This window comes from Artibeus jamaicensis, unplaced genomic scaffold (assembly GCF_021234435.1).
Source record: "Artibeus jamaicensis isolate MK-2021 breed Jamaican fruit bat unplaced genomic scaffold, CSHL_Jam_final scaffold_612, whole genome shotgun sequence".
NCBI classification, from domain to species: Eukaryota; Metazoa; Chordata; class Mammalia; order Chiroptera; family Phyllostomidae; genus Artibeus; species Artibeus jamaicensis.
The window spans coordinates 742,975-756,231 of NW_026522049.1; the positions used below are offsets into that span (position 1 = coordinate 742,975).

The 13,257-nt window shown below is 53.8% G+C and overlaps 2 protein-coding genes across 5 annotated transcripts in view; one reads left to right on the plus strand and one right to left on the minus strand.

Annotated features, from left to right (window-relative positions):
• The first annotated feature begins 325 nt into the window (after positions 1–325).
• On the plus strand, positions 326–4,528 carry ISL2 (ISL LIM homeobox 2). The gene is made up of 6 exons (XM_037155893.2): positions 326–428; positions 1,192–1,381; positions 1,499–1,758; positions 3,067–3,350; positions 3,894–4,061; positions 4,412–4,528. The coding sequence occupies exons 1-6, from the start codon at positions 371–373 to the stop codon at positions 4,526–4,528; spliced, it is 1,077 nt and encodes a 358-aa protein (XP_037011788.1). The 5' UTR covers positions 326–370.
• A 4,900-nt stretch (positions 4,529–9,428) lies between these two features.
• The window catches only part of SCAPER (S-phase cyclin A associated protein in the ER), a 147,010-nt gene continuing 143,181 nt past the window's right edge, over positions 9,429–13,257 (minus strand). For all 4 annotated transcript variants that reach the window (XM_037155898.2, XM_037155896.2, XM_037155897.2 and 1 more), the window contains 2 exons: positions 12,285–12,336; positions 9,429–9,856 (listed from right to left, as the gene is read on the minus strand). In XM_037155898.2, the coding sequence (XP_037011793.2) occupies positions 9,756–9,856; positions 12,285–12,336 (153 nt within the window). In that variant the 3' untranslated portion in view covers positions 9,429–9,755. The remainder of the gene's footprint in view (positions 9,857–12,284; positions 12,337–13,257) is intronic.

Consider the following 13,257-nt stretch of genomic DNA (forward strand, 5'->3'; position numbering starts at 1 on the left):
CCAGCCCCAGCCCCGGAGGCTCCCAGCAGATTTCGGGGAGGGGGCTGCGCTCCATTGTTCACTCCGGCCAATCAGGTCGCCCCTCTCCCTGCAGCCAATCCTGCGCCGCCCGCGCCTCCCACCCGGGGCGCCCGCCCACCCGCCGCGGGTCCCCACCGCCGCCCCCCGCACCCCGGTCCTGGGGAGGCTGGTGACGCTGCAGGTCCCGCCCCCGCCCAGCCCGGCGACTGCGTGCTGACGTAATGCGGCGTGCGGGCCGGTGCGGTCGGTCCTGCGAGTCCGTGGGGCCGGAGTTAGTTAGCAAAGAGCCGGCGGGGCGCGCGACCCCCGTCCTCCGCGCGGCGCACTCTCGGCACACGCCTCCGTCTGCATGGTGGACATCATTTTCCATTATCCCTTCCTGGGTGCTATGGGGGATCCTTCCAAGAGTAAGTGTCCTCTGGGCGTGGGGGTGGGAGGGTTTGTGCTGAACGTGCGGCATTTCTGCTGCAGGAGAATGTGCGGCGGATTCTACAAGTGGCTTCCGTGGCACAGGGCACTGGGCGGCCGCGCGCCGCGCGGATGCGCTGCTCCTGCGGGGCGGCCGGTCCGTCGGCATCTGCTGTTTCAACGCCTCATTAAGTCCCCTTTCTCCGGCCTGCGAGGCTGTGGCCTCGGGCTGCGAAATCGGCTGCTGTTTTGCGCCAAGGCAACTGGATGTGGTTCGGGGGTGCGGGGCTCCGGTGGGCCCGCTGGTCTCTCGATTCCTTCAAATAAGGACAGTTTCTCCACCTTGATCTGGGACATTTAAACCAAGAGATGCCATCGAGGACGCGAGCAGCCCGTGCGGAAGCCGGCGTGTGGTCGGGGCCGCGGGCGCCGCCGTGGGAGGGAGGCCGGCGTCCCGCTCGGTGTGGACGCGGTGGGTCCGCAGAGCTTCCACGTCCGTTTGCTTTCTTCTCACCTATGACATTAGCGTTTGACAAAACGCAGATCGATAAAACGACTGTATCCAAATGAATATTGTTAAATTGGTTTTGTGGGGAGGGGGTGGGGAGGGAAGGCTTTACAAATTGTTTTGTTTTGTTTTGTTTTGTTTTTCGTTCCCCATTTTCCGGACCTTTAGAAAGTCCGCCTCCTTCTCCTTGCCGGGCGGGCCAGGGCGGCCGAGGCGGGTCTGCAGCTGGGCCTGACTCGAGCCCTTCCCGGCAGAGAAGCCAGGCACAGCCACGTGCGTGGGCTGCGGAAGTCAGATCCACGACCAGTTCATCCTGCGGGTGTCCCCCGACCTCGAGTGGCACGCCGCCTGCCTCAAGTGCGCCGAGTGCAGCCAGTACCTGGACGAGACATGCACGTGCTTCGTGAGAGACGGGAAAACCTACTGTAAACGGGACTACGTCAGGTGAGGCTTCGGGGACCCCGGGGACGCCGGGAACCGGCCCTCGGGACAGCGGCGCCCACCCGAGCGAGCGCGGCCCGGAGTCCCGAGGGCCGCTGACCGCCCGCCCCGCGCCCTCAGGCTGTTCGGCATCAAGTGCGCCAAGTGCCAGGTGGGCTTCAGCAGCAGCGACCTGGTGATGCGCGCGCGCGACAGCGTGTACCACATCGAGTGCTTCCGCTGCTCCGTGTGCAGCCGCCAGCTGCTGCCCGGCGACGAGTTCTCGCTGCGGGAGCACGAGCTGCTGTGCCGCGCGGACCACGGCCTCCTGCTGGAGCGCGCGGGAGCCGGCAGCCCGCGGAGCCCAGGCCCGCTGCCGGCGCGCGGCTTACATCTGCCAGGTGAGCCGCGTCCGCGCGAGGCCGTGTGCGGAGGTTGCGGCGCCGGGGCCTGGACACGGCTGGGTGTCCGCGCGGGGAACCCGTCTGGGGCTTCCCGGGAGCCGGGTGTGTGCAGAAGTGCGTGCGCGCGTGTGGAGGGGATCATGGAGAACCGTGCTCTCCGTGAGGGCACGTGGGCCGCGGTGCTGGGAGCCGGAGCGGTGGCTGCCCGGCGGCGAAGGACGAGCGCGGGGCTGTGCTCAGCCGGCCAGGCGGCTCCGAAGAGCAACCGCGCCCCGCAGAGCGGGGGTGTGTGTGCGTCTGTGTTTTCAGGCCCAGTTTGAGGTACAGCTTAGCGAAATGCTCACCGGTGGGGAGGGGCGGGCTCCCAGGACACCCCCGCGCCCGCGGGAGATACCGTGGGTCCTGGTGGGGCCTGTGAGGGAGCCGGTCCGCGGCCGGCGGCGCCTGCGGGTGCGGTGTGGGCTGGTGCTGCGCCTCGCGTCTCTGCCCTCCTCTTCCTCCCCTTCACGACAGCTCACTCGGGCCGGATGGGCTGTTTGTAAATATTTATCCGTGACCCCCTGGCGGGGAGGGGTGGGATTCACCGAGTCGGTGCGGCAGGAGCCCGCGGCGGTGCAGGCCCGGTGCGGACTCGGTGTGAAGCAGGACGGGGCCGGGGCCGGTGCGCTGCGGGCTCCGACCTCCCTTTTGCCTGTCGCGGGCCGCGGGCATCGGGGCCTATCCACCCGGGTGGAGAGAACCCAAGGCCGAGCAAGGGCAATGCTGTCGAAGGCTGGGCGGGAGCCCCGGAGCCTAGAGGGAGGAGCCGCGCCCAGACCCGGCGTCCGTGGCCGCGCCCCTGAGCCGGGGGAGAGGCCTCTGGAGGGCCCCAGGGAGCGGCAGAGAAGCCCCCAAATTCGAGCAGCACGGGGCAGGGGCTCCGCAGGACTCCCTTCCCGCCACACCCAGACCCGGGGGCGCCTCCATCCCGTTCCTGCGACACCCCAGTTTCTTCCGGAGGGCGACCCCGGGCCCCTGTCCCCGGCCGTTCGGACTCCCGCGGGCACCCGAAAGTCTAGTGCGTTGCGGGAGGCTCGGCCCGCGGCGGCCACCTCTGAGCTCTGGGAGGTCGCTCCGCACTGCGGGTCGGGGACTCGGGAAGGGACACCGCCTTCCGTGTGCAGCGAAGTGACAGCAAGGGAGACCAACGACTCAACGAAATCACAGAATAAAAGAGAAACGGAGCGGGGCGGAGGGCTCCGCGGGCTGGGCGCCGGGCGGGCGGGCGGGCGGGGTCCTCGCTCACCGCGCGCCCCTTCCGCGCAGAGCCCGGGTCGGGCCGGCAGCCCGCGCTGCGCCCGCATGTCCACAAGCAGGCGGAGAAGACGACTCGCGTGCGGACGGTGCTCAACGAGAAGCAACTGCACACGCTGCGGACCTGCTACGCCGCCAACCCGCGGCCCGACGCGCTCATGAAGGAGCAGCTGGTGGAGATGACCGGCCTGAGCCCGCGGGTCATCCGCGTCTGGTTCCAGAACAAGCGTTGCAAGGACAAGAAGAAATCCATCCTCATGAAGCAGCTGCAGCAGCAGCAGCACAACGACAAGACGGTGAGGGACCGTGGCCGGAGCGGCGGCGGGTGTGGGTGGCGGGGCAGCGGCGGGAGGGGGGCTCGGGCTCGGGTTGGTTCCGCTTTTGCGCGCCCCGTGCTGGGCAGGCTCGGGGGAAACGGGGGCACGGGATTCCCGGGAGGGCTTCTGCCTGTGCCCTCAGCGCGGGGCTTTCTGTGGGACTCAGGGCTGCTTAGTTGTTGAATCTGAGCTCGGGTCTCCTCGCCCCCGCGGCCGACCTGAGTTGGGGTGGCTGGAGTCCCCAGTACCTGGCGAGGATGCGGTCCCAGGCTTCTCGATCCCTTGGCCCGTGGCTCCCAGCACGGAGGCCGGCCTGTGGTGGCGGATTTGCGGGCCCGGGGTATCTTCGCTGGGGAAGGAGGGCTCCCCAACCGGGGTGCGGTCGCAGGCGCGCCCGCCTCCCCGCAAACCGCTTCAGGCTGCAAATTGCGAGCCGGTGCCCAGGGCCTCGGTCTCAAAGGTGGCGGGAAACTCGGGACCTAACCGGCCCGCGCCCTGCCCCGACTCCTGCTTGTCCCGAAGAGCCTGCAGGGACTGACTGGGACGCCGCTGGTGGCCGGCAGCCCCATCCGCCACGAGAGCGCCGTACAGGGCAGCGCGGTCGAGGTGCAGACGTACCAGCCGCCGTGGAAAACTCTCAGCGAGTTCGCGCTGCAGAGCGACCTGGACCAACCTGCCTTCCAGCAGCTGGTGAGGCCCCGGCCTGCCCGAGCGACCCCAGGACCCCGGCCTGGATTTATGGATTGAGCTTGGGCTGGGGTGTGGCGGGGCGGGGGCGGGCTGCATCCTCACCCTGCACCCCAGTGCGTAATTCGCTCCAAACCAGATCTCCCTGGATTAATGCGCTCACGGGAGGGAGGGAGGTCGAGGGATGAACCAGCCCGCAAACCCCGCGCTAACACCCCCGAGTGCGCTTGGGGAGCTGTCCGCTGTCTCCGGAGGGCTTGCTCCCAGCCTGCGGCGCGTCCGTCCCCAAGGGGCATCCTACCGGGAGCCCCTGGCCCGGACGCGTCCTCACCGCTCCTACCTGGTGCCCCCAGGTCTCCTTCTCTGAGTCTGGCTCCCTGGGCAACTCCTCTGGCAGCGACGTGACCTCCCTGTCCTCGCAGCTCCCCGACACGCCCAACAGCATGGTGCCGAGTCCGGTGGAGACGTGAGGGGACCCCCAGCCCGCGGACCGCGCATGCTCCCTGCATGAGACTCGCCCGCGCTCAGGCCTTGCCCGCCGACAGCTCTCGCCTTTGTAATTGTTATTATTGTTATTTAAAGAGAAAGGACAGAGAGAAGCGTCAAGAGGGCCTGGAGCGCCAGGACGCACCTGCTTTCACCAGGCTGGAGAACCCTGCTCGGAGGACTTGTGTTTTCTCAGAACCAGAATTTGGGATTTACTAGCGTTAACCGGGCCCTCTCCTCTCCCCGCGTCCGCGCCCCTGCGGCTCCCTCCGGGGTTCCAGCGGGGAGAGGACGGGACAGCCGAAAGGAGCAGACCTCAATCCCCCAGAGCGCATGATTGCTGGAAAAAGTAGAAACAAGACTTACCTTGAGCAATGTTTAACTTATCAGTCGACGGAGGACAGAGCGTGTGAGCCTTTGACGAACAGAACGTAAGTTATTGTTATTTATTGTAAGAACAGCCAGTTCATATTGGGACGGATATTTTCATCTTAATAAAAAAAAGTAACAACAACCGGATGCGAGGCTGCTCCTGTGTGCCGCCAGCGCCGCGCGTCGGGTCGGGCGCTGGCCTCGCGCCTCGCCTCGCGCCTCGCCGCCGCGCCGCGTGTCCACGCGAGGCCGCCCGCCAGGGATTGGGCGGCGCGCGGTGGGCGGTCCAGCGGGGATTGGACACCGGGCGTAGCTGGGCCCCGCGGGGATTGGACAGCGTGCGAAGGGCGGGGCTGCGTCCCTGCGCCGGGTGCGCGGTACTGTGCGCGCCGGCGCGAGGGGGTGCGCCCCCTGCGGCGCCCCTCCCAGACAAGAAGCTGGTGCCTGGAGCGCGCACAGCGGGCGGGGCCGTCGCGTTCTGGCGGGAAGCTGAGACTCTCGGTGGCCGCCGTGGGGCGCACTGGGGCCTGAGGTCAGGCTCGCGAGGGCGACTGGGGTTCCCGCAGCCCCTCGTTGGCCGGGTTGCCGGGCCCTCCTGTCCGTCTGGAGCCCCCACGGGCTGGGTGTGCGGGGTGTCCTGGGCGCTGCTCGGGGGTCTCGCCGGTTATTAATTCTCGTCTAGACGGAGGACGGGCGCGCGGCGGCCCCTTATCTGCTCCGGCATCACCTGCAAGCGATACAGCGCGGGAGCCACAGGGCCCCGCCGGCCGCGAGTCCACCAGAACCAGTCTGGCGTGTCTTTGGTTTATTTTCTTTCCAGACCCGAATGCAGGGGCGGGGATGGCCCAGGTCACTCGGTGTGACATTTCAAACCCTGCCACTTGTTTTCTTGAAAACTGGCTTTAGAGGTCGCAGGAAATAACCAAGAGATACCGAATCTCCAGCAGCCCCGGGCAAGCACACAAAACGCAGGCTCAGGTTTTACCCTTCAAATATTTAACCCTTTGGCAGCCTCACTGGTGGGCGCGCGAATACCAGTCTCCAGCCAATCCCACTGCTCTTGAAGAAACTCTGGATTGAGTTTCCGTTTCCTTGCCCCTCAAGTTAAATGACCCACAAGTATATCCTTATTTGCCCAGGATTGGTTTTGGAAGAGGGCAACGCCCTGAGGACAGTCGCCCTCTTAGGTAGTCTGGTGACGAAAAATGTGTCTGAGGGGCACCTATGGTCGCGGGGCAGAGGAGTAGATGCTTTCTGTTGAAAGCCCCGGGCTGCTTGGAGGGCCCGAGGCCACCGTACATTTTTCCAGCAGAGCTGAGGCCAGGATTCCGTCATCCCTGCTCTGTCCACCTCCCACCCCCCACCTCGCTGGAGATAGAAGGCTGGAAGACTGGCTGGCAATTATTGAAAGAAAGTTGGGGGAGGTGTGGAAATGGGGCCACATTTCTATTTTGCTTCCTGAAACTCAAGGTGATGCTAGCACAAAAATTAAAGAGAACATCCTCCTTCTTCGGGATTTAGAAAATGGTGCTGCAAATTTACAGATAAGGGGAGAGATATGTAGGGTTAATGAGGACCAGCTTTACCTCTTAAGTATCTAGAAACGGTTTTAATAATCAGGGTTATTCTTTGAGGCTTCGTTCCCTTAACTTAGACCATCTCCTCCCAAACAGAAATATAGGTATTTCCTTTTACCTTGTGGCCAGCCAAACTCCCAACTAATCTTACTTTAGAAAACTTTTATACAGAATATTAGGTCTTTTCATTTTTTTTAAAAAAAGGAAAAGCATTCTTGGCTACAGAAGACTTTCACTAATGGTTGTTAATTAGCTCCAAATTTTTGCTTTTGACAGATTAGTTTAATGTTTCAAGTGGAAGCATCCAGTTGCAGTCACCTCTTCCTTTATCATTCGTAGATCAAAAAGCCTAATTCCTTCTTTTGATATTTATTTGAGCGTGTCTGTTTCTGGGTGTTGGGAAATGATGGAAGTGGTTACTGTGTATTAGGGTGGCTGCGACGGCCTGCGTGACTGTATAAAGCAGCAGCAGGTCTTCCCCTGCAGTCGGCCAGCCAGGCATAGGGAGGGGCATGTCCTTTCCCATCGAAGTTCCTTGATGAGGTGTCGGATCTATGGCTGGTTAGTTAATCAGGTTTAATGGTTCCCAGATCATCTTTACACATCTTCTGTAATACAGTGGGGGTTTTCTTGTAAATTAAATTAGCTGTAATAATCACAAGTGTTGTATTTTATGCTTCCTGAACTTTTAAAGTGGTAGCCAATTGTGTAGTAAAAAGTTCAGTAAAAGAGGCTATGGGTGGGAAATGGGAGTCAGTTATTTGACTGGATTAACTTTAGAATAAGACATTGTATGAATATTTAATAACTCGAATAGCTCTATGGCATGGAGGCAGTAAAGGGATTCCCTGAGATAGAAAAGTTTATGGCTATTACACTACAAAATTTAATCCATGTTGAAAGGCTGCATACTTCTGGGAAATTCAGAGTCTCTGTGCCAGTATCTCCAACAAAGTTGAGTATTTAATGGACTATGGGACAGAAATCAGCTTCTCAATTTTGAATATGGAATAGCTTAAAGTTCAGTTTTCTCAGAGCTGCAAATATTTGGTTAAAGTGAGACATTGTCTAAAATTGTTCTCTAGAAAACATGAGATTTCTGCTAATGCTGCTTTGGGGGAGGGGCAAAAACCCCCACACGTTTAGTTGGCTCTCTTCCTCGCAAAAGAGCGCGTGCGAGAGGATAACCTGAATAGCAGTGGGCTGGGGAGTAGAAACAGTGAATGAATAATAAACTATTTGCAGAGAAGTTGCAAGGGAGTTGATAAAAGCAGGAAATTCACAGTTTATTAAACTGATGAAGGGAAGATTAGAAGCTTTTACATGCAGGCCTGATTGATGTAAAGGAAAACTTTCTTCAAGTACAGAGTCGAAGCAATAGCTAGGGCTGTGTAAGCAATTACCGACTAGCACCTTGCTGACAGAGGCTGTGCATGGAGTCGCAGATAAATGGAGCCAGACTGGTAACGGGAGAGGAAGTGCACCCGGACATACTCCTTCGGGATCCCGGTATGGATTTGGGTGGGGGACGGCGCAATTTAAAAAGCAAGTTTCCGACCCTGCAGCAATTGTGTCGGAAAGGAGGGAGTGCCAGGTGAGTCCGGCCTTGAGACCAGGGCACCTGCTGGTCAATCAGGTCGTCCTTGGGCGGCAGAGCGGTCCGGGAAGGAGCCGAGCGCCGCGTGTGGGCGGTTCGGTACCTAAGGCAGGGGATTCCCCGTGTTGGGGTGCGGGAACAGGGAAAGGGAAGTGGAAGCACACCCGGGGTGGGGGTGGGGAGTAATTAATACTCCAGGTTACTGAGGTTACGGAGACCCAAGCGTTTAGGGCTGACCAGGAGCTCCAGGAGAAAACTACCCGCGGTTCTGCAGCTGCGCTGGGAGGGAAAGGCGGCGGCGGAGAGGTCTGGGCCCAGGTTCAGCAGGGAGGCAGTGCCCGGGGAGGCAGGCGCCCGGCAGCTCTCCGCTGCGGGTTCTGGTCCCTATTCGCCTGGGCGGCCCACAGCATCGAAACCATCCGCTCCCACTTTTACCTGCGAGTGTGGACGGTTTCTGGGACGGTGATCACCGGTGACTCCATTAGTTACGGCTTTTAGGCAAGTTTCCGACTAGAGAAGCTTACTTTATTGAGAAGCGTCTTGGAGCGAATCTCATAAATATCTGATGTTTCTTTCCTCTTTGCGCCTGCGAGTCTGGTGGGTCCGGGATGAGGTTCTCCTTCTGTTTTGGGTTTTGAAGGTGGATTTCCTCTTTCTCCTAATTTGTAAACCAGTAAAAACCACTCACACGGGGGATTTCTGTACGAATGAACACCAGGAGGTGGGCTTGCTTTGGAAAAAACGGAAGAAAATTCTCTTTTCTAGCCTCCCAGCCCCAGCCTTGAATCTGATACATATTCGGAGCAATTTTTCCAGCCAGATCTTTGTTCTTGGTAATGTTTGATCCTTATCCGACAGAAGAGATTACCGATGTCACTCAGTGACCGGCTTAGTGTTTCGCGCCGGCCACCGGCCTCGGGGGGCAGCGACAGCAGCAGCAGTCGCAGCGAGAACAGGACAGACCTGGACAACGTCCTGTTTTGGAACCACGCTGCTTCCCAGTTCTAACAGAAAGTACTTCTGGGTGGTTCACTAGGGCTGATCTTTTCGGATCTGGACTATTTGCTGGAGAGTAACTTCAATCTGCGGGGCAGCAGAGGCTTTTTGCACCGTGTGCGATGGAAGTCAGGCCGAGGGTCAGTGTGCCAAATTCATTTCAAATGGCCCCGAAAAACACAGGTAATTAGAATGTAAAAGTGTTGCGAATGTCTTTGTGCCAAATCTTATTAAAGAGGGAAATCCAGAACTGGTTAACTTTTAATTAAGTTACTTCCGGGGCTGGAGTTAAGCATTCTCCTTTGAAATTCGTATTTCTTAACAAGAAAAGTCACCATTGCAAACAGAATAAGTTATTTTTATTACAAGAACAAAACAGATTTGCTAATTTTGTGTCTAATTTCACACATATTACAAATGCAAAGTATGTAAGATTGAAGTTACCAAACTGCAAAAATTGTGCATAAATGAAATAAACTTGCAGTGTTAGCAAGTAGAACATTCAAGTATCTACAGTCATTATAAATAGTTCAAAGTATATACCATATCTACAGTACAGAGGAGAGTATAAACATGTGAAAAGGAGTTTCTTAAGGAACAGTTAGAACGTTTGAGCAATTTGAAATATTAATGAGGGTACTCAAATATACAACCAACCAAAGCATTTTTTTATTTTTCCTTTTTTAAGAAAAATTGTCGAGCTTCTTCCCAGGCCTGCTGAGGAAATCTGTTAGCCAGCTCAAGATAGTCCTGGGATGCAAGGCATTTTCCTGAGAGGGAAATGGAAGAGAATTAAATGTAAAAAGAGTGAAATTCCTTGAAATCTAAGAAATTAAAATCAATTTGATATCTGAGTATAAAATGGAGACATAACTTCAGATAAACTGTGGCACAATTTATGTAAACAAGGTAACTGATCTATCTATAGTAGAAAATATGTATTTTAACCACAATCTATTTTATGCTTCTAATATATTCAGACATTAGCCCCTATGTAAAACATTATGAACAAAGCTGACAGCCATATATTCTATCCTTACATTAGCCTGGATGGGGTAAATATGTATGTAAACTTGACATACTTTCTAAAACAGTTTGTTTAATTGAAAACATGCTTTTAGTTTAAATATAACTTTGAAAATGCTCAAATCTGGCATTCAGTTGCCTAACAAAGCAGAGGGTACTATGAGGAGCTTTAGTGACCACGGATGTGCACAAAGCAGAAGACCCTGCCCCTGGGCAGTCGCCGAGCAGCAGAGATTTGAAAACCAGAATCTTCCTCTGCGGACAGAGTGTGGTCCTTTCCGGAGCTGATTTACACTCAGAGGTTCACCTGGGCCATGGACTCAAAACAACTTGAAACATTTCATGGGACTTAGTCAAAAGTTCCCCTAAGCCAGGGGTGTCGAACTCATTTTCACCGGGGGCCACATCAGCCCTGCGGTTGCCTTCAAAGGGCAGAATGTAATTTAGGACTGTATACACGCAGCTACTCCTTAACAGTTAAGCAAGAGCTCAGCAGTGCTGCTGCAGGGTAGAAACCAGGTAAAACAAGGGCCAGATTTGGCCTGTGGGCCTTGCTTGTGTCTGCCACTTGTGGCTTAAGCAAAAGGGATACAGATTTCAAAGGTACAAACTGGCAACTCAGTGAGGTGTCATCATTTTCTTTTAAATCAAGTGACCATATTATGAACTGTCACCAAATACAGCAAGGACTCTTTCTAAGTCTCCACTTGCTGTTTGGATTAAACTCTGTAGTGGGGGGGGGGGGAAGCATGGAAGTCAGAGAAGATGGACCCTGGGAAAAGACAGAAGGTGGAGAGACTCCCACAAGCCTCAGCACCCCCAGCAGCAGAGGGACTGCCTGCCCATACCCAGCAAACTGGCAAATGGTGACTCATCCTTATAGCAAGGAGAAAGGAATTATAAAAAAAATGGCTATACTTCTTACTGTCAAAGAAGCTGCTCTACAGTTATAAATAAATGCATTAGAAGTTTTTGTGGGTATTTTCAAAGTTTTAAGTTTTAAACCTGTTTTTGTAAGAAATAGCACCAAGTTATGCTTTTCCTGGAATTTCCAAGGTAGCTTCCAATAATGGGTTTTTTTTTTTTTTTTTCTTTTACAGCTATGACTGAGTCAGGGCAGAACTGAACTTGCACACTACTTGTGGCTTAGACAAATGATACCAACTATGATGTTGACTTGAATTTCTAAAAAGGGGCACAGCTTTCTGTTTACTTCTGAGTACCTGAGACAACAGAACATTATCCTTTTTTGTGACTTTGTTACAGGTTTAGTCATAGTCTCTTCTATGGACTTTTCGACACCTGCCCACTATAGATAACTGTGTGCGTGTGTGAGAGAGAGAGAGACAGAGCACATGGTGACGTCCCCCCCGCACTGCTGCCCGCCCCCAAATAAGGGCTAGTTGGTGGGTGCCCGGGAGGGTCCTGCTGGGAGTGGGCCTCTGAATGGCCACGTCAAAGACCACCACACTAATGGAAAACCTGGGGAAATCCGGACTAGGGTCTCAACAGAGATGCTGTCATGACAGTCAGAGAGCAACTTGTACTTCTCAGACTGTAGGTAGTGAAATATTTTAAAAAGTAAAAATGCACTTTAAAATGCTACCCCTCCAGCTCTGACTGCAGCAAACACCTCAGCAGGAACACTACAGGAATAAACCCTTGTGATCTGATGGCTTTTTCCCCACAGAAAACAATTTTACATTTCTTATTTTGATAAAAAACATTCAAGTAGTTGGATTTAGAGGGAAATAGGGACTTCTAGCATTGATAATTTTATTTTGAGCATGGATAGGGAACCAAAACTATGTGATGTCAGCATTTATGTAAGTAATGTAAGCCAACACTAGCGATCATCTAATTGTCTCCAGTGTTACTAAGTACATTTAGCAATTATTCATCATTTATTATATCTCCCATGTGGCGAGTGTAAAGTACACAAAGATGTCTTGTACTTTCCTTTTACTTCCATAGATTTCTTTGGATGTTCTGATATTCTCGTGACGGACGACAGTCGATTTCTTTACTCACTGAAATACACCTGTTATCTAAATCTCAAATATTTTAGGCAATGTAATAAATTAACTTCTCTAACAGCTCCAGAAGGATGTAATAAGAAACATGCCCGTCCAGCTAACGAACACACGACACTCAGTTTTAAAGGAGACGTACCTTTGGGCAGATGAGACTGGGTGTCTGCCTGACTTTGATTCTGTGCAAAATCCTGTGTGAGACAAGAAAAGTGTTTTTATCCAACTGGGGAGCAGAGAATTTCACTGAGGGCGGCTTTAAAAATGCTTCTGAATTCTGAGACAACTATTGTTGCATGAATACTTTACAGCCCAAATATAAAAGTGGAAGGTTGGTTCTCATAAGTTTAAATCAAATAGAGATGACTCTTAAATTCTGGTCAACTGTCACCAGGGCCAGCTTCCTGCCTACTGTGGAAACTACAATTTATATCTAACAAAACGCATCAGTCAAATTTGCTGTCTTAAAATACTGACAATTTTTGACATTTTTAAAAAAGTACAACTAAAAGCTGTTAGGTATTCTGTAGCTAAATCTTAAACTTATTTTTTAAAGATTTATTTATTTTTAGAGAGAAGGGAAGGGAGGGAGAAAGAGAAGAGAAACACCAATGTGTGGCTGCCCCCCATGTGTCCCCCTCTGGGGGACCAGGCCTGCAACCTAGGCATGTGCTCGACTGGGAACCAGACCAGTGACCCTTTGGTTCACAGGCTCGCACTCAGTCCACTGAGGTACATCAGCCAGGGCTAAATCTTAAATTTTAATAATTTTACTTTTAGATATAAAACGAAAAATGCAGAACAGAAATATTTCAGAAACTATCAGGGTCCTATTTTTAATATTTTCTAGTGGCTAGTAATAATATAATACATGGGGCCCTTGCAGAACCATTTTATAAACTAAAACTGAATGTATTTTTATTTCCCTGAGCACACGTATTTATAGAAAAAAAATACTTAAGTCGACTATTACTGACATTGTCTTATCCCAAATAAACATTCTAAGAAACCATGTAGCATTTAGAGAATTTTTGTGTTAAAATATATGTTAACTGTGTGTTAAATTTACGTTTCCTTACATTTGAATGTCTGTTGACTGTAACAGAGCAGAATAT